Genomic DNA, 20,800 nt, shown 5'->3' with positions numbered 1-20,800 from the left:
ACGTGGGTCTCTCTAAATGTAAAACAGATCAGAACAGAACAAAAATGAAAACATTTTGCTGCTCTGTTACTTGAGTGCAGAAGTTCAAAGCACCAAATTCTTCAAAAGTATTTTTGTTTGTAGTGATGCTGATAGATATTTTCATGGGTTTGGAAAAAGTAGCTAGCTGTCTAAATTTCAGTGGGCATTTAAGCACCCAGGCACTCGGAAAAATCCTAGCAGGTGCCCACTTGCATTTTTGAGTCAGATTTTTAAAGAAACGTAGTCATCTAAATTCAACAGAATAAAATTAGTTTCCATAGAGATTAAAGGAATAATGTGTATCAGATCCATGTGATTTGCAGCAATTGTTAATGAAATGGGCTGTTTTGGGGACTTAATGTAAGCATAGAGAAATCTCTCCTAAAGCAGTTAAACTGTAAGCTGCTGCTCTTGCAGAACAGGTTCTCGATGTTTCTTATGCATGTGTGTTTTCCATGAACATAAGCATGCATTTCAGGCTCACGTTCCAGAATTTGGACTCCCTTTCAGAAGAGCTGTATTATTTAATTTCTCCTTGCAGAAAAGATTCATTGGAGGTAGTAAGTGGATAGCTTGTGCCTGGACTAAAAAGTTTGGCTAAAAAGAAATACTCAAGTCTTCTTGATCTCGACTGATGTTCTTTCAGTTACTTTCCTTAGAGGTTTGGATCCTTCTCCCGTAAGGGGTGATGTTGCACAAAATAAAGGAAGAGGGGAGTGAGTTCATTGTAAATGAACTTTCACAGAGCAGATCTGAATATAAAGGTGTAAGAATTAATTTTCTGTTAATGATCATTTCAAGAGCTGGACAAAAATGTCAGTTTTCACTATATGAACTTCAGATTTACGGTCCCTAATGTCCCCCAGCACTATGTCTGTCTCAAGAGATGCATCCACCAGCTTTTCTGTATCTAAGTGAAAGTTTTTATCTCCAAATGAAAATTAATTTAGCATTTCATACCTACTGCATAAATCACAGGTGTGGGAGGTGGAGAGAGCACAGTAATATAAAGAAACTTTAGGAGCATCTTGATCAGTGTTAATTTATTCCGTAGAGCACATTTCCTGTGATGTGGTCATGATGCTGCTCCCCCAACAAAAACATCAGGTCTGTTTTGCAGACATTAAATCCTTCTGCCACTCATTAGGGTCAAAAATTGTCATTTTCCGACCTGTCACCACCCCTGTCCTCCATGAAGTGCTTCCTGTCTTCCCAATTCACAGCCCTGAGCAGACATGCAGGGACAACCTCCCAGCCTTAACCTTGAAAAAAGAAGATTGAGTTGAGTGCAGAGGCTCTTTCTTATGTTTAGAAACACTTAATTGCCATATTAGGTTATTTCTGGACAGGAAAATTCTATATGTGGTTTGAAAGGATGAAACTCAGTATATTTAGGCAACCTTTGGCCAGTAGCATGTCAGAGCCCATCTCTGGAGTTACAGTAGAAATCCAGTGGACCCACTAAGGAAACACTTTCTTTGGCGAAGCACCCCATGCTTGAGCTATTCAGCTGTGCAGGTTTCTCTGAGGGACATCTAAAGGGGGATTTGAGGTCCCCTTGTGCCAGGCAGGCTTACAGGGCCATTGGGTTGGCATCCCCTCAGGTGCCTTGCAGCCTGGCAGACTGCATCCAGCCTCTGGCACAAGTGGATTTGGGTTTTTCACTTACCTATGGGAAAAAATCCAAATGCTCACCATGGAGTGGCTGCTGGGAACAGTGGCAAGGTTGGGTGTTTCTCCAGGTACTGAGTATCATCAGGGCTTGTGGAAAATAGAAACCTGAATTCTGCCCTTGTTCCTGACAGCAGTTAGAGGTGGTACTGAAAATGCCAGTTATTGTACTAATTGTGGGGAGCAAGCCGCACTATCGGCATCAGGAGGTACAGATCACAGGCATTTTTGAGGGGACACAGCCAGCACAGGAGGAGTTGACGTGTTGGTCAGTTGCAGAAACGTCACTGATGTGTGCAAGAGGTTCTTTTCTATGCCTGTGCATAGGGGAGATGGTGGAAGATGCCTCCTTCCAAGGTCTCCAGAGGGCTTCTCTGGGAAAAGAGCTGGCACCCTTTGCTTACTCCACAGGTGGAGCAGGGGAAGGGAACCAGGTTCTTTCGCCCAAGAAAAACTTGCCACTGTTGAATTGCATTTTCTTGCCCCCATCAGGCATTTGAAGGGAGTTTTCAGGCAAAATGGGTGAATCACCAAGCATTGTGTCTCCAGATGAGGGGTCTGAGGGGCAGCGACAGCAGCAGGTCCAAACATGCACTGTCCAAAACTGTTTCTCATTCCTCACTTCATGCTCATGTCGTGCCACCAGACCCAAACCGCTTCCCTCCAACCTGGCTGCCTACCAACCCAGGTGGCCGCAGGAGCAGCCCACTCAGGGTGGTGAGTAATGCAGCCCCTTCTAGGGAAAAAAATAATAATAATTAGGCTACAGCCCTTGGACTCTGCAAGGCAACGCAGTCAAAGATCTTTCCACAACTGTGACCAGAACTGGATATGAACTGTAGCTTAAAAAAATAGGAATTTTGTAAACTTGAAATCTCTCAGTTTTACCCTCTTCTCCTTTTGCTGGAAAGCCACACAATGAATGTATATGCTTTACTTTCTATCCGACATAACTGAAAATCAGACTGCCAACTCCTTGTTTTGTATTAGCCTTTTTTTAAAAAAAAGAAAAAAAGTTTGTGAGCAATATATGTAGCATGCTGTGAACGTCTGTTTTGATCTTTATAGTTACTCTTTAATCCATCAGTATTAACACCAGTTCTTTTTTGTGTTCCCCTTGGTACTTTGTATGCAGTGTAAGCAGAAGCTGTGATCGGCTTTGCAGTCCTGTGCCATGTTACTGTAAATCCTTGATTTTTTAGGAAGCACCTGACTGTGGGCCACCCTGGGGCAGATAGCGTGCCCGAACACGACTGCCACTTTTCGGTCTCTTGTACTATGTATAGTTTTAAGTAGAATAAGCTTTTTAACAGAATATTGATGCGGTTTATGAGTCACGCAGGCTGCAAGTGTCTGGTGTGTGAGAGTCTTTGTATTTATAGTTGTTGGGGTTTGGTTTTTTTTGTTTTGTTGTTGTTTTTTTGGTTGTTTTTTTTTTTTTTAATTCATAAAGTAGCAAACTTGATAAACATAGCCACTTTAAACTGCTCTTGCTAAACAGACCCTGCTGTAGATAAAATACCACTGTAGATACAGGGAGGAGCACCAGCTGTCCTCTCTGGACTGTGGGTGAGCGGAGCCCCTCTCTTCAAAAAGCATGGTCGGAGCTGCATGGCCACCTTGTGTTTGACTCCACTGGGACCCAAACACTGGGAAGGCTGGGGTCTGGCATGTGTTTCAGCCCCTTGTGCCCGTAAGCCTGCCACTGGCTTCCCTCCACAGTCTGCTTACCAGTGCATGGGGGAGAACTTGGGCCTCGCTGGTATGAGAGAGATGGATGGACAAGCTGCTGGACTGCAGACATGGTCACGGTGTTCCTGCAGCTGAAAAGCTTCTAAGCCTCTCTCGAGTGCAAAAATTAGCCCTTGATTTGCTGTCTGCAGAGCCTGGCACATTGGGGAAAGAAGCAGTGCTGGCTCCCCGTTGGCAGCTGTGGGTCTGAGCCCCCTTGGCCGTGGTGACAGGCAGGCCAGGGCAGGGCAGGGCAGTGCTGTGCCTGGGGAGAGGCGTTTCGTTGCATCTCCCACCTCTGACCCTCTGGACAGGGGATAAATTGTACCCAGCCCAGCAGCTCTCAGCTTCTTGCCTCCTTCTGCCACGGCCATGCGGGTGTTTCAGGATGGAGGGTTAAGGACAAAGCTCTGATCCTGCTGCTCCCTCCCACCACCACAAAGTGAGGAAGCATGGTAGCCCTATGGGTCCCACAGTCCCTACAGCATCCTGTGGGCAGATGGCACATCACCTGTCCTGCCTCCCAGGCCACCTGCCCTGAGCTCTGGAGACAGGCTACAGACTCCATGCTTTCACAGGAGGTTTGCCTGAAAGGTGAGGCAGCTGCTAGGAGCTCACTGTGGGTTCCCACAGCAGCTTTTATCTTTTTTTTTTTTTCTGTTGTTGCTGGTTGGGTTTGTTTTTTTTCTGCAGAGGACAGACTAGTGGGATGGATTTTTTTTGTGTGTGACTTTTGTTAGTTTTTAAGTTACCCGACTTGAATTTATCTGAACAGATGCAGAAGGAACTTTTTTTTTTTTTGTGAGTTAAGAGACAAAAACGCATTTTTAAACAAAGGAATCATGTATTAACATTTTAACAGCAATTCATAAATCTGCACTTTTTATGAGGTTTTGAAAAATCTATTTATAGGTACGGAACAATGGGGTTTGTTTAAAACTGTATCGCATTTATACTTGCTGAAATTACTTTCATTGTTATCAGTAGGAATTTCATTGGTTAAATAAAATGGATAAAACCCTTTTACTGTTTGAGCCATCATTTGCCACATGCTGGGGAACATGTCTCTGGAGCAGAACATCCTGTGTTTTGGGACAAAATCCAGTCCTTGAAGTGTCTTTCCCCTCCATGCCCTTGTTGTGGGTTTTAATCTATGTATTATTTAATACAGAGGTTATTTAATTCCTCTTCCAGGGTGTCCAGAGTGAACTCCAGAGCAGCGGTAGGTGAGAGCCATAAAACCATGAAGGAAATGTGAAAGAGAGAGGAAATGTGCGCCAACAGTGCTGGCTCAGGGCAGTGCCAAGCTTATCTAGAACCAAATTGCCCCCAATTCACCCAGTCCTGCCCTCTACCCTCTCCAGCCCACAGGGAAGGGGTGACTTAAAGCTGAGGGATCACCAATTGGTTTGTCCTGGGAGAGGTGCTCAACTCCCCTCCAAACAGACAAAACTACTTAACACAAGCTGCAGTCCTGGGATGTTTCAGGTATATCTTATCCTCCAGCTGTAGGATGATCAGCTGGCCTGTCTTCACAATGGAAATAACTCCCAAAGTTATTTAAAGTTCATTTAAAGTAGTGTGTGTTCCGAGGAGTGCTGTGACTGATAGCCATTACCTGCTGGCATCTCTGGCTGGGTCAGCTTCATCCTATCCTGAAAAATGCACTGATCACAATAAAATAATTACATATATAATACATATTCTTTATATAGAGAGAGAGAGTAGAGTATATATATATATGTACATAAAGTGCTTATTTATTTACTTTCAGTGGGAGTTTCAAAACCCTGAAAATATCTGTCATCTTAGGTCCAGCACCATCGGGAAAAAGATAATAAACTTTCAGTATTCCTCAAAGCCAAGTGCTGCTGTGGAATTCCTGCTTTAGTTCCTAGAAGTCCCAGGAGACAGGTGAGCAGCAGGGCAGGATGATGCTCTCCACAAGTGAGCCCTGCCCTGATTTTGGTCCCTGCACCTTCCCCCAGCATGTGGTGTGAGTGCTCAGATGGGGGTACCCAGCACAGGCAGAGGGCAGCCTCACTTCCCTGCACCCCATCCTCACCTCTCCAGATGGTTCCCCCAGGAAATCCAAAGCCAAAAAAAATCTCTGTGTGTTGGTGATTTCCCAGAACTTCTCCTTGACCCTCCACCTGGCTGCCATGGCTCTGCTGCCATCTACCCACTGCCTGCTGCGCCCGCACTGCTCACGATGGAACCAGCCCATGGCCAGAGACACCCAGAGACCAGAGGGCAGTGGTCAGTCAGGGACCATGGCACAGGGATGCTCATGTGACCACGCTGGTGGCTGCAGGACAGCCTCCCTGCAGCCCATAGGTGACCCCCGGGGGATGCCCCTGGGATCTGGGAAAAGGCCATGGCTAGGATAAGGGTGGGCAGCCTTGGGCTGTTCATGGGCTGAACGTCCTTGGGGAGACACCTGTCTGGGCTGACCCCAAGCCACGCCAGGTCCCTCCCCTTCCCACAAAGCATGGGGACACATCCTGGTGTGCCCCATGACCAGCATCAGCTGGGAGTACAGCCACCTACATGCTCCCAGACAGATCCGAGGAGCCACGGGCGGCAGTGGGGTGGGCAGCAGCAGTACTGTGCCATCGCAACCAGAGACCGGCTCCACACTCATGGCCTGAGCAAGCCCACATCTGTAGGGGTGGATTTCCACTTGTGCTGGGGTCTCCTTTGCTTCTTCCCAGCATTGCCTCAGGCTCCTCATGCCTCCATGGCACTGGGAAGAAATGTGGCCCCCTGTACAAAACTATCAGTGGATGTATCTTCTCCCAAGTGTACAAGAACTGCTGCTGAAGTGCACCTACCAGCATGACTTCATTTCAGCCACACACAGGAAATTAGCCCAAATTACAGGCAAAAGGGGAGCATGCAAACTCCCCCCAAAAACTTCTAATGGGATTATGATGTAGCAGTTTGGTAAGGCACCTGGCCAGAGGAGCAGAGGCTTTACAAACCCAAGGTAGAATTATAGAGGTTATAAGTTACATAACTCATCATGCTAATAAGCTGATTTAAATATAATTGATTCTTGTATGCTTTTTGATATATAAAAGAAGATAATCACTGGATTTGTATTTCCTGCTAAATTAAAACCTACCCTCTGTGTCCTCTGCATGTGGTTTTTGTCACTGGGCTTTCTTGAGATCCTTGGAGCAAAACTGGAACATTTCTGGCCATTCTGAACATTCTGAAAGTGCTTTTGCAGAAGGGAAGTTCTCCTCCTCCTCCTGTCTGAAACTGGTGTTCAGAGTATCAACATATTTAGCCAATAAAATGTTGTCAAAAACTGGATACAGAAAATACAACAAAACGTGATTTCATCAGAAATGGAAGCGTTTCAGTGGTTGTGACCTGTGACATACAGTTTTTAATTCCCAGGAAGGAGTTCCCCAGCAGCTGCCGCTGCAGCATGTGACCTCACCAAGAAGGGTTTAGCTTCAGCCCAGACTACCTTTCCCATGCAGACCTCGTGGTGCATTGTCTCCCATGATGCACTGAGAGCATCAGGACAAGAGCTGAGCTGAGGAGATGGTGCTGCCTGAATACAGGCACTTAATTTGCTTTGCTAAATTACCTAGCTAATCTCTCTTGGCTTCCTCTACAGCCCATGGAGAGAGGGAGAGACTCCACCAGAGGGTGACATGGGCCCTGAATTATCTCCCAGGAGACTCTGATCCACCTTCATAGGGTTGGCATGCAGTGGTCATCTCACAGAAGATTAAACTGCAGTGTACATCTGCAATACGGCACAGTGATATTAAAAAAAATCAGCTGAAAACACAATACTAGATTTAAGATAATCCCTAGGCTTTTCCAGTTTTTTCCTTCCAGGAAAACAAACAAACAAACAAAAAACCAAGAAAAATACAATTTTTGGTAAAAGAATGAACAGAAGCAGCTCAGCTGGAGGCATCATTACCAGCTCTAATTATTACACCTGAATGCAGAATCCCCACAGCCACAAGAGGTCCAGAACCTCAGTGTTGTGTCCCTCTGTGCAGTACCAGCAGGGTACACTGGGGGAATGTGTTCTGTGAAGAACACTTGCATCGGCTCTCAGCTTGGGAATGGGAGATGGAAAAAGACTGAGACTTTGAATACATTCCTGAGAGAAATAAAAACCCTACGTGCCAGGTTCCCAGATAGATCCCACACCACTAAGCCTCCCTTGAGGATTCCCCCCATAGGGGAATGATTTGAAGCATTACAGGATCTGGGGATGGAGAGAACTGTCTAATCACTGGAGCCTGAGCACTTATTCCCTTGCCCTTGATGACACTTGAAAGGAGGTCATAGCAAGATGGGGGTCTGTCTCTTCTCTCAGGTAACAAGTGACAGGATGAGAGGAAATGGTTTCAAACTGCACCAGGGGAGGTTTAGATTAGAGATCAGGAAAAATGTGGTCAGGAATTACAACAGTCTGCCCAGGGAAGTGGTAGAGCCAGCATCCCTGGAAGTGTTCAGGAAACGTGTGGATGTGGCACTTGGGGACGTGGTTTAGTGATGCATTTGGCAGTATTGGGTTAACAGTTGGACTCAATGATCTTAAAGGTCCCTTTCAACCTTAATGATTCTATGATTCTCTCTGAGTTGTCATCCTCCTTAACTGGTGGGATGATGAGGCTCAGAGACCATTTGCACCCCTCTGACACCAGGATGCCCGTTGTTACCATTAAAACCTCTTCTGCAGCCATGGGCTCCAAGCTCTCACAGATCCTTGAGAAGGCAGCCCCTTTGCTCCACATCAGATGCTCATCTCATTTTTGGAAAGTGCAGTGGTGTTTTCAAGTGCAGGCTGTCACCTACAGTGCAAAGGTGTACAGTTACACCCCGCAGATGCCTGAGGGTGAAGGATGAACTCAGCCACTCCACAAATGCGCGTTTTCCATGAACTCAAAAAACTGTGGGCCAAGTTCTCTGTGGTCTGGAATCATTCCACACAGGTCAGGCCAGCTCATGAGGTTGAGGTGCACACAGTGGTTAATCCAATCTGTTTCAGTGGGACCACACACAAATCTCTATCCCCATCCAAACGTGGCTGCGAGTGCTGTGGGTCACTTCAAGCAGCACTCAGGAGGAATCAGACCCTGATATCAGTCCTACCTGATGTATGGAAGGACTTAGTGACCCAAGAGCCTTCCACAGGACTGTGGAAAAGATCACCCCACCCGTACCATCATTTGGATGAACCACATCAATGGACACCTCAAAGGTCTTCATGGGCGCAACAAACCCCATCAGCCACCAATCCCAGCTAAGCTTCATTGGCCCCAGCTTCAGGTAGCCAGAAGAGATGCCCAGGTAAAAGCTGGGGAGATGTTTATACTGAATGGAAGGACTCTGGTGCCTGAAGAGAAGAAATTTTAAATGACTACATTTGGGTGGCATAAATCCAGAAAGTGATGTCTCCATGAGTCCATCCCTCTGGAGCTGCTCCACTTATCTCAGTAGCTTTTTGGTGTCAGGACCAAGCAGAGACCTGCTGCAGCTCCTGGCTTTGGTCCATAACTGTCTTCTACCAGTAGGTACTGGGGGTTCGGAAAAGTCAAACAGTGACATCTGCTCCAGATGTCCATTCCTCACCACATTAAATTAGTTTAAAACATCAAGTTATTAATAAAGATGATACTACAGAGGATTTTGAAGCCTCTGCTTCAGTTTTGCAGGCAATTTTGCTTGTGACTCAGTAGAAAATGGCTTCTACCTCCCAGGAATATTGTCACAATTTCAGTATTTTTGGAAAGGACACAGGGTTTTTGCCACCCTTACAAATGGGAGAAATGAACATTTATGCTAAGGTGGGCCATGGCTGAAGGATACTCCTCTGAGATGCAGACAGCCACATTCTCATGCCAAACCTACTGTTAGGCAGAAGTGGGTGCTGAATGTCCACATCCAAATCTCTAATCCAGACTGTGGGCTGCTCTTGGATAATTCTTGTCCTTGCTTGTTCCAGCCTGGACATGAAAAATCTTTTCCACTAAAAATGGTAAACTGCCATGAAAAGAACTCTGATAAATCACCCCATTCTGACAGGATATCTTTCCTTGGAGATTTTCCAAACAGCTGTAATACTAACACCACTGGAAAGTCTTTAGGCATTTCTGCTTTGCTAGAAACACCAGTTCTGTGGAAATCAATGGCAGATGTTACCCAGTGAATCCATTCCCAAATCAAAGTAAGTCAAACAGCCCAGGAGACTGTGCAGTGAAGAGAAATCATCCCATGCCAAACCCATGGCATTGCAACTTCACACACACCCTGGACACACCTCACCCTCTGTGCTCCCAGACAATCCCCTCCTGGCCAAACGAGTTACACTGGTATTTATTTTCCAATATCTTTCCCATTTTCTGGCACTGACTGTGCTGGAGAGATAACCTGTGAACAAGCATGGCTCGATTCCCTCCTGAACAGGAGCAGCTCCCTTGCCAGAGGGAGGGACGGAGCTGGTGATGGAGCTCCACACAGAGGTGAGCAGCTCCAAAACATGCAATGGCAGCAGAGGTGTGATCCAGAGGGCCTGAGCCCAGGGCTGTGCTGCTGGGGTTGTTGAGTCCCTCAGCCATCATCAATGCCTGGTCCCAGGGTGGATGCAGCAGAGACCAGGGTTGCCTCGAGGTGCAGAGACCCCTGTGTCGAAGTTTTGGGTGACCTGGTTGAGGCAGGGACACCTTCCACTAGACCATGTTGCTCAAAGCTCCACACAACCTGCCAACCTGATTTCGACTGTTTCCAGTGATGGAGCAGGCACAGCTTCTCCAGGCAACCTGTGCCTTACCAGCTCCTTCACATCTGAGACGGATACAGACTTGGCTGCAGGGGTTCGTCTGCCCTAAGAGAGGTACTTGCAAAATGTAGGTGCCAACATCTGGTCTACTCATCCCAGGATCTCTATACTGTCAGAGAAGGAAAACTGTCACTTTCAGAGAGTGCTTGTTCTCCTTCTAAAGAAGTTCTGATAAAGCTGGTCCAGGGACCAGCACTGTACAAGAGGGAGCACCTCTCTGTCATCTGTGAAGAACTGTGATGCTGTAATGTGACTTGTGTGTCAAAATGGCCATCATGCTGCACCCCAGTTGCACCTCACCACATCTCACAAGAATCAAACAATCCCCTCTCCTGGCAAATGCAGACCTAAATTTGCTGCATGCAACCGCTCAGCTTTTCCCTACATATTCTGCAGCTTAACAAATTGAGTCTTACAGTGCTTTGCGAGAGGAAAGGTGTTTTAAAAGCACTAAAAGCACAAAAAGGCCATTAATATCAGATGTCAATCTGTAACAAAGAACAACTGTGCTGCTGATGCTTTCTTGATTAGTCAGGGCACCCCAGATTACATTATCTCATTTGCAACTACCACAGAAAGTTATACCAGCCCCTCTTTGGAAAAGCCATTTTATTTTGTTGAAGCCATATGTTTCCAAGGATAGAGTAAAGCTCAGGAACCATAAATCATGCCTAGATAAGAATAATCTCAAGCAGCGTTTCGTAGCAGGATGTTGCTTGTTCTGTGATAATTGCTCAGCATTTGAGGCAGATTTCCCATCACCTGCCCAGACATGCATCCAGGAAGAAAAATGCCCCATGATGGTTACAGTTCTTAGAATTTGAAATCTGAGAGTGTTAAGACAATTTTAATAACACTGTTACACATTTGCCCAAATCCTACAGAGCTGCAGTGCCTTAGATTTCAAGGACTGTCCACTTGCAGTCAGAAGTCACAGATGCAGCAGAGACCTGGTGGCCTGACCCGAGCTAGGCTGGGGAGCGACTGTGATGGGGATGAGACAATCCAGACCTCTTGAGGTTCCCCAACTTTGCTGTCTCTCAGCAAATGAGCTCCCACATCACTGTGACTGGGCACTACACTGGAGATGCTGGTGGAGCTGGGGTGCAGGGGTTGCTGGGTTAAGGTGTGGGGAAGCTGCTCTGGGTGAAGAACCCCCAAGAAGTGCATCACTGGCCTCTGTGCAACATTGCACAGCTAAGACGGGTCAGAGAGAAGGCCACATAAAAGGCACAAGAGAGGCAGCTGTGGGGGTAGCTCCTCCTCCTCAGTGCTTGGGCTGCATTTGAGAGCTACTGCTACGACAGGTGCCTTCAGAGACTGCTGGGGATCCTGGATCCTGTCACCCCACTCTGACATCTCCTGGGACCTGAGCTGGATGATTTTCTGCCTTGACAGTTACCATGCAGGCCAAGAGGAGTGCTGGGGTTGAGACAGGGTCTCGTGAAGGAGTGGGAAACCAGCTCTGCACCTGTCTTGGCAGCAGAGAAGGTATATTTGAGTGGACAGAGATGCAAAGTTTAGTTTGGAGAGCATCAGCAGGCTGCTGTTGGCCTGCTGGGAGCAGTGACCTGGACCACGCACTTTGCAACCAAAATCCCTGAAGTAAAACACTGCTGACTTTACCCATCATAGCTGTATTGACATACAAAAGCCACCTTTCCTCTTGAACAAAGCCAGCACTGCTTGCAGATGGCTTCTCCTTCTCCATAAACCAGCTGTGTCCCATGAAGGGTGAGGCAAGGAGTCATCCTTTTTTACAACTCACCCCACAGCCTTCCCACTTCATCCCCATTGTTGGCATCCCCAACTTTGCCATTTGCATCACTGCTGAACAGAGTGCCACCTGATCAGGGTGTGACGATCTGGGACATGCACACAAATCTGCTTGCCTTGGACACAGCCCCTGAGCTAAGGAAACAACTCTTTGTCCCATCATGAACCAGGTAAATCTCCTTTTCCCTTTTAATCCATCCACCCCCAGCTCAGCCTTGCTGCAGGCAGCATGACACAGAAAGGCAAAGCTGCTGTATTAGTAACTGGGTTTTCTTCAACCCAGGACTGGCACTACCAGCAGAGCACTACTGGGTCCCCCATGAGATGGCAGCATCAGCTTGCTCACTCCTGGGACTCATTATGGGATGCTACGGCATATCAGAGGTCCACACCAACCTGGTGTTGAAGGGAAGGATAGGGATGGGGATAAAGGAAAAGATCCATGTATGCAGGACTCCTAAATGCCTCTTGGAGTCCAGCAAAAGTAAGTGCTACTGAGACCTAGAGCCTCCCTCCTGCAGGCAAGTGCTCCAAGAGATCCAAAGCCCTGGGGAAGGGGCAGCACCCCTGTGCCCTCCTCCAGCAGCAGCAGATGTCCCTGTGCTCCTCATGTGGCTGCAAACCCCTGACAGTTCCCTGCAAAACCCCCATGTGTGCCCCAGCTCCAGTATTCAGATGTCAGGGGACATGGCTCATGCTGGCAGGGAGAAGGGGTGAAGAGTGAGAAGAGATGATGAGCAATGCAGAAGAAGGGTTGCTTCTGCCTTCAACATTAAGGTGTCTGCTTGTGCATGGGCTCACTCAGTGGGTGTTCACACAGCAAAATAAGTGCTGCACCCCAGGACCCCCTCCTGCCTCTCCTCCCACCTGGCAGTCTATAGCCCCCTGTGCGCCTCAGGAGCAGTCAGCTCTCAAGGGAGACAAGGCAGGTGGCAACAGATTTGAAGCCAAAAGTGCAATTCCTGGGTGTTGCTGAGCTTTGGAGCAGGCAAAAGGGCTTCCACACTCAGACATTCAGGGGCTTAGACCTCCAGAGAACATCACATCTTGAAACTTCAGGGATTAGACCTTCAGTGGTCACCAAGAGAGTAAGGAAGGGATAGGGGAAGATGGCCTTGGTATGGCTAAGGGAAAATGCTTTCCCACCATGCAAAAAAATGGGCAGTGAGTCTTTCCTTGCAGCAAGATCCACTCCATTTTAAATGTTTGGAAAGGCCTGAGGACCACAAGATGCACACAGTTGCACTGCCTCCACCAGTGGGACTCCAGTGCAATGAGCAATGCAATCAACAGCAGGACTTTGCCCTCATTCCACCCTGCTCCCTTGCTGTTTCCCAGTCCCAAGTCTCTTGTCTCCTGTTTTCTTCAAGTCCCAGAAAACCCTATGAAACAAAAATCTTTCTCTGACTACCATCACCTTCTTAGAAGGGATGGGCTTCTGCAGAGCTCATTGCCACTGTGCAAATCTCAGTGTCATCATAGACGGAAAGAAATAACCTCGTACCACATTTAGTGAGCATTTCCCAGAGGAAGCATCTTGACACCTGCAAATCACAGAAACTTTGTTGCCTGAACCAATAAAACCCAAACATTTTACAACAGGCAGAATTTGAGTTACAATGGTGGCAGCCCCCAGAGACGTTGCCTCGGCCCTCCCTGTTATTCCCCAGTCAGTTCATAATGTCACTACAATAAATACCATAACAAAATTGACAGTGTTTGTCCACGTATCTTAAAGCATTGCCCCACTACTCCTTCACTCCGTGCATTTGCAGCCTTGGTTTCCATCCTTATCAGTCATCAGAGGAGACTTTAGGGATAAACCGTTTGACTATGTGAGCAGCCAGGTAATAAAAGCCATGCAGGACCGTGGCTGTGGCATCGATGACCAGAGAGAAGGTGCCCCCAAGCCCGGTGGCTATGTCTTTAAGGACAGACGGAATGGCACAGATGGAGTGGTAGGGGAAAGCAGCGAGGTGAAGGACAAACCCCACTGGGATGCTCAGGATCCTGTAGGTGAGAGACACCACATCTTGAACAATCTGCAGAAAGCCCAGGAAGATGTTGATGATGACCCTCCCCAGATCATAGGGGATGCTTATGAGGACCATGCTGATGGCTTTTAGGTAGGACACCAACCCACTCCACAGGCTGTAAAGTCCATCCAAAACTGTACCACAAACTCGCTTGACAACAAGCCACAGAAAATAAAACACAAATTTCACTAGCTCCACAAAGATGTAGATGAGGAGTTCCAGAAGTTTGATGAAAGGGGTAGCAACGATGCCAGCCACTTTTCTCACCCAGCCACTGTCTTTAGTCTCCTGGTTGTCAGTTGTTTCTACTGGCTCCCCAGAGCAGATCTGACTGACAGCTTGCAATACTGCTTCTCTTTTCTCCTGGTTTTGTTTGTCTTTCCCACAGTTGCCCTTGAACAAGCGAACTTCCGCTAGAAGCTGCTTCTCCAGCTCTCCCACCGTGAGGTCTGCCAGGCTGTTTTCATCATTAACCTTTTTCACTAGTCCCAGGGACCATCCCTCTGGAGCATCACAGCAGGCTGCCAGCCATAGGCTCTCTGGCACTGACACCTTGCCTTTAACTCGGACACTGGAAGGAATTGCACCTGTGAGGAGATACAGATGATCCTTCTTGGAGCAGTGAGGGATCAGAGCTTGCTCCACTACGTTCCCAATGTCTCTGTGCCAGCTTTTGCTCAGAGCTGGGCTCAGAGGGACGGCATTCGTGAGTGTGTAAGTGGCCATCTGGAAATCCTCCTCATGAAGCAAGCTGGGATTGAGTAGCCCTCTCTCATAGCCAGAGCCTACATAGTCTGAGGTCAAGGCTTGATTTGCACCAAGGTTGGCCACAGTGCCAATGATATCGGCTTCACGCACCATCTCATGCAAGTCATTTTCTGGATCATCTATCTGAAACAGAAGAAAGAAGAGTTATTGGACGCAATTCACCTTTCTAGAAAGCAATGTATAAAATGGACCTTCAAATATACTTTTCATTATGACTGCTACTACATGCCATACCTTGGATTAATATCCTCCACTGCCTCCTTATTTTCCTTGTGGTGCTTCAGAGGAGTGTATTCTCTACTTAGCTTCCCTGCCAAACACATCGGTTTAGGCTGCAAAGCATACTTGCAGCTCTCCAGTCCGGTCTACAGCACAGCCTCCAGAATCTCACCAACCACCCTGCACCGAGACTCTAACTTTGGCTTTTTTCTAGAAGAGATTTGAATAGATGGCTTGATTCAGGACCATGTTGTTACCTCCTATGATGGTGGTACATGCAGTTCATTAAGAAGCTACCATGGCACCTTAATTCAGTCCCTCTGAACTATCAAATCCAAGCCATGGGAGAAAGAAAACAACCCATGGTATCTAAGATGCCTAGAGAAGGCATTTACCTCTCACCACTTACTAAGAAGCCAGAATGAAGACAGGCACCATGTCAGGTGACTTGAACTTCCCTCCCTTGAACAAGAGATACAGAAGTGAGCTCCTAGGGCTCTCGCTGGGCTGATCATTAGTAGTCTGATCCTCCTGTCATTAGTCGTCTGAACCTCATCCTTAGTGACCACACAGCTCCTGGCATAACATGGGTGAGGGTGCCATCACCTCAGGTCCTCGATGGAATCTGTGCTGCCTACTTGTGTCTGGAGTGCAATGGAGCCAGAGGTGGCAACTACTGCAGTGAGAATTTGTCCTGGAGTTATGCACGAGGGGAGGGGGCAGGGTAGGGGAGAGGCAGTAACAGCAGTGGGAGGAGAAGCACTAAATGTCAGGGTGTGTTCAGGTCTTTCTCAGAAGCATTAAATGTCAGGGTGTGTCCGGTCTTTCCCAGGTGGCTGCAACCCTGTCTTCTCCATTGTCATTCCCACTGACACTGCCTGCAGCTGCTCCAGAGGGCTGTGCCAGATTGTCATTTTCATCCCCAAATTAGAGGGTGAACATGTTGGTAGAAGCTTGGGAGTGCCAGACGATCTCCGGCAGTCACTGCCTCTGGATAGTCTCTGTTTCAGAGGCTGTGGTCCTCAGCTCCCAGCACTGTGCTGGCCCAATAAAACCTGCTGCCTTTGCCCCTGGCCTATAAACTGTTTACTGCACTAATATGTACTTCAGAGACATCTACGGCAGTCAGTTCATAGTCTACCTTGAATCACTGCCCAGTCATTCCCTGTCCTCTGGTCATCCTGCAGTGCACTTGGACAGACATCCAGCTATGTCCTTGCAACCTTACACAGAGTTTGCATTCCATATTACCTTCTCAAGTTCACCAGCCTGTGCTGAGAGTGAGGGTGAAAGGGCCAGTGTCAGCAAGTGTCAGCAGCTGTCCATCACCCTCACCTGGGTACTGGAGCTCTCACTGGCCTCCTGCATCAGCCAAACCCCTGCAGTCAAGGCACAGAGCTCCCTCTGCACCAAGCCTGGTCACAGTGCCAAGACTGGCGATTGCAGAGGGCTGCATTGCCTCCACCTCTGGCTAAAGGAGGTTTCTTGCTCTTCATTTTGAAGCATCTGATGCTTCTTGCTTCAGGACTGGAAGGACATAGTGAGTTCCATGTGCTGATGCACAAGTCTGAATGTACCACTTTAAAAAGACTTATTCTGCACTACTGCTGACTTGTTCTGCTCCTCTTGCTCAGATACACTAAACTCACAGGTTGCAGCTGGCTGATGAGCATTCAACAAAATCACTGTCTCCTCCTGCCCACTCCCACCCCCCCATTCTCCTTGTTCTGATGAGATGATGGTGTGCCATGGGACAAGGGATGCACCTAGTGTGTTTAATTCCACAGTACAGGTGAGGGGGAGAGGGCACAGGTGTGAGGCTGTGCCCAGGATCTGCCCTCAGTGCTATGACCCTTTGGAACTTTACACCCTCACAGAGATACTCATCCTGTCTCACTCCCATGGCAAATGCTGCCATACCACAAGGACACGAAGACCCAAGGCAGATCAGCTCTACTTCCTGGCAGAGATTCCCAGTCTACACTAAACAGATGGTATAAACCTAATTTTTCTCTTTTTATGAGCTGCTGCATACAAATCTTGAGGTGCCTATCAAGAAAATATGTCCCTGCTTACCTGCCCAGCTTCAGCCATTAGTACATACCATCAGGATTGTTTAGGTGCAATTAAAAAACAACACGATAAAAACGGAGCTGTGTGCTGTTCATGTGTAAGGCTCTGACATCACCTAGTTATGCTTATAATAACTCATATTATGGTTTGTAATAACTCACGCATAACTGAGGTTTTTATGCCTCCTCCAGCTCAGCCCCAAAGGCAAGCTGTCTCCAGCATGCATCTAATCTGCATTGCAAGCTACCTTTCCTCACTACTTCAAAAAGCTTTTGGCTTGTGTCACCCCAAAGCATATCTGCATTCATGGAGTCAGCCATGAAGCCACCTGTCCAAATAACCTGGAACAGCTCAGGGCAAGATCCAAGCAGACAGGTAAACACCTCACTCATAGGATGGGGATTTTAAAAAAATTATGCACCTGAACGCCTGTATGGATATTAGCACATAACAATGTTGATGTGTCATAAGTGGGGGGTGCAGTATCCCAAATGGGGCAGAGGCAGAGGGGGATTAAAAGTATGGCAACACACAGTTATCAGGGCAGCAACTTCCATTGAGTTTGGTCATTCAACAAGGCAGGACAACGCCACCTCCCACCTTCCCCACCCTAGTGAACTTCACCATCCTACTCCCCTTACTACTGCCTCAGGCATGCTTATACATTTGATTGCAGTGGAAATACTTAATCCAAACTTTGTGTGGGATTCATTTCTCAGGGAGAAGGCAAAGTGTGTCTTATGCCAGCGTTTCTGTAGAAAGACATGGCTCTAGAAGTATCTGTTTCTCTTGACTCTCTACCAGGAGAGATGGCAAGAGCAGCTCAGAGGTAGCTGTACTATAGATGCACAATCCCACCTTGGTCATCTGCCTGGTGGTAGTCATCAACCAAATGAAAACACAAGGGTATTCATCCAGCCCCTCACATACTAGGATGTAAAAAGCAACTCCAGAGTTTTCCATGTCTCTCTAAGCAACAGAAAGAATCAAATACAGATTTTCAGACAACCAAAATGATATGAGGTGAAAGACACCTAAATGACTTGCTCTCAACCCCTAGGAAATCTGTGGCAGAGCAGGTTTTCAGACGTGCGCCTGGGGGAGTCCCATCAGTATCCTACTCATCAATCTACCCTTCCTGCTCTCTAATTTTTCACTAATTGCTGAATTAATTCACTGTTTCCAGCTGCCAGTTGGCAGTGGGTGGCACTGACATTCCTCACACTTCTCACCCAATTACTGGCTCTGTGCTACATTTGGCATTTGTTTTTCAGGCAGACATTCCTGAGGAGGTAGGCATGCAGGGAGTGAGACGGTTTCCTCACCACTTACGTCATTATCCCCAAAAAAAACATATGACAAGCCTGAGGCCCTCATCAAAGTGCTGAGTGTGTTTCTATCGTGGTTTCTTTCTGTTTGCTATGTTTCTGCATCTCCATGTGCATGCACATACCACTGTGCAGTTTAGCCAGCTCATGCCTGGCTATCTCTGTCTTGGCAAGGAAATTGCCCAGGAAAGCACAACCTCATTGGACTATTCTGCAAAGCAGGTGTTGCTAAGGATTCCCTTCAGAAGCCATCTGACCTGGTCTTGATAGAGAATACATAATGGGTATGAAAGTTCTTCCCCACTTTGTCATCCCAGATCCAGTGTGGCAGTGCCTGAGAAGGGTGTATATATTTATTTCTCAAGTTATAGGCATGTTTCATTGTCCAGATTTCTTCCCCTTACAGTTTCTTCTGCAGACTTTTTTCCTAGTACTTTTCTGTCTCACATGGAGGTTCCTGCAGTGAACTGTAGAACTGCTACCTTTTATCTCCTGACACATGCATTTGAGCAATGGGTGAAGGGGACCCACTAGTGTCAAATAAGAATATAAACCTGCGAGGATGCTTTGGAGAAGCCAAAGCAACCAGAAGTAGCACCTGGCCATTTATTTCTAAGGCTGCAGTAGGTTTTAGTGGCAGGATACACAAGATTTGGGGCCCTAGAGTGCTGGTAAGAACATAGACAAGGTGAGGGGTAAAGAGGGAAGGAGTAAGGAAGGGCAGAGAAGCCAGATGGAGGAAGGTGCAGGAGAAACAAAGTTGCTGTGGAAGGGCTGCCCACTGCTCCATGGCAGGAACAGCTTTTGAGCCTGCCTGGGCAGGTCTGGAGAGTTAGACCACAAGGAGCAGGAGGAAATATGGGAGCTAGAGGTTACAAAATATGTCAGTGCCCAAAGCAAGTGAGGAAGGATCTCATCTCAGTAGCTTTACCTTGCTGCCTCCATGGCATTGACCAAAAATCCTTTCAGGGGAGACAAAAACTACTGAGGCACTAGTGAAATTCATTTTATACGGCATACTTCTGACCTGATTGAAGCTTGCACGCTCCAGGACACAGCAAATTATTTCCCCACAACAGTCTGCAACACAGGGACACACCAAAAATCTGCAGCATCAACTTGGTGAACCACAAATGGATGCTTTATCTCTGCTCAGTGAAGCTAAAGAACTCCTATCAACACTGCGATCACACTGTCAACAGAATAAACTTCAACTTGACACTGCGATGTTTAACCCACTGGCAGTTCCCCCTGCCCCCAAGAGCTGGCTGGGCAGGACAGACACATCAGCTGGTGTCCAAGAGAACTTTCCTCTCCCCTGGCATTGCAGCAGCCTCAGAGTTTTCATTATAACTAACCTGGGACAAGAAACTATTTGTTTGCTTAGTTCCAAGCAGAAAAATAAGTTCCGTTCATATGAAATTCATACCAACAGAAGTTCAACAAGCAGAGTTCCTGCCTCCTTAGCAGAATCCTAGCCCAGCTTTACCCCAGAGGAAATGTTTACCAGGAACATTTGCTTTACAGCAAAGGAAAAGCTGACTTACCTGCGGTTCAACCAGCCAGTTCTCCTCCTCGCTTTGGGCTGGCTTTGTAAACTTAAAAGCTGAATAAAGGGGGATTTTGTCCTTAGTACTGTAGAGGGTTGCAAAGCGTGGCTCTTTGTTGTACTGCTGACAGATTTTCACATGGAACGGCTCCGTAAATCCTTCGGGTGGGACTTGTCCAGGGAAGAACACGTTACACTCAGCAAAACCAGTTTCATCCTCTCTAACAACTCTGCCCTGGGAAAAGCCTGGGAAAACCGAGATGCAAAGCAAAAATACAATTGACGTCCTCATGGTCCACTCCTTGGCGCTGAGGGAAGCCCCGTCTGCCTCCGCTGGGTATGGCAAAAGACCTATGCTCTGAGTCCATGCGGCAGCGAAGCCAGAAAGCGTCTGGAATTCGGGTGTAGCGTGCGAGGGAAATGAAATATGAAACCACAGCCGATCCCTTCGGGGAGCCAGCGCGTTCTGCAGGCAGCACGTTGAGAAACCGACCGTGCGCCGGGCTGCTCTGACACACGCTGCGGACGACAACTGCCCGCGGCAGAGAACGCCGGGCAACCTGAAATCATCCGGCTCGCTGGCAAGAGCAGGAGGGAAGCCTGTGGCAGTGCAGGGCTGGAGCTGAGCAGCACCGGCTGTCCAGGCTGGAGCTCAGTGCCGGCGGGGGTGTGGTGTGCTGCATTGCAGCAGTCCCCGGCAGGAATTTTGGCTGACACAGCCAGAAATGTTCCTGGGGCTGTCAAGGGGGATGCTGCAAAGTCAGATTCACCGCCCCAAAGAAGGTATTAGTTGTCCTCTCCAGCTGCG

The 20,800-nt window shown here is 47.7% G+C and overlaps 1 protein-coding gene across 1 annotated transcript; it reads right to left on the bottom strand.

The window, feature by feature from the left end:
* Nucleotides 1-10,837: 10,837 nt before the first annotated feature.
* Nucleotides 10,838-20,375, bottom strand: ENDOD1 (endonuclease domain containing 1). The gene is given in 3 exon segments (XM_027883305.1): nt 10,838-14,946; nt 19,991-20,350; nt 20,352-20,375. Coding segments are annotated over 3 exon segments (1,503 nt in total). The 5' UTR covers nt 20,361-20,375; the 3' UTR covers nt 10,838-13,812.
* Nucleotides 20,376-20,800: the final 425 nt, after the last annotated feature.

The sequence above is a fragment of the Empidonax traillii genome, unplaced genomic scaffold (assembly GCF_003031625.1).
Source record: "Empidonax traillii isolate 1590-97213 ecotype Southwest subspecies unplaced genomic scaffold, ASM303162v1 scaffold123:size1378231, whole genome shotgun sequence".
Taxonomy (NCBI): domain Eukaryota; kingdom Metazoa; phylum Chordata; class Aves; order Passeriformes; family Tyrannidae; genus Empidonax; species Empidonax traillii.
The sequence above is the reverse complement of the archived record's forward strand: the minus strand, read 5'-3'. Positions and strand labels throughout refer to the sequence as shown.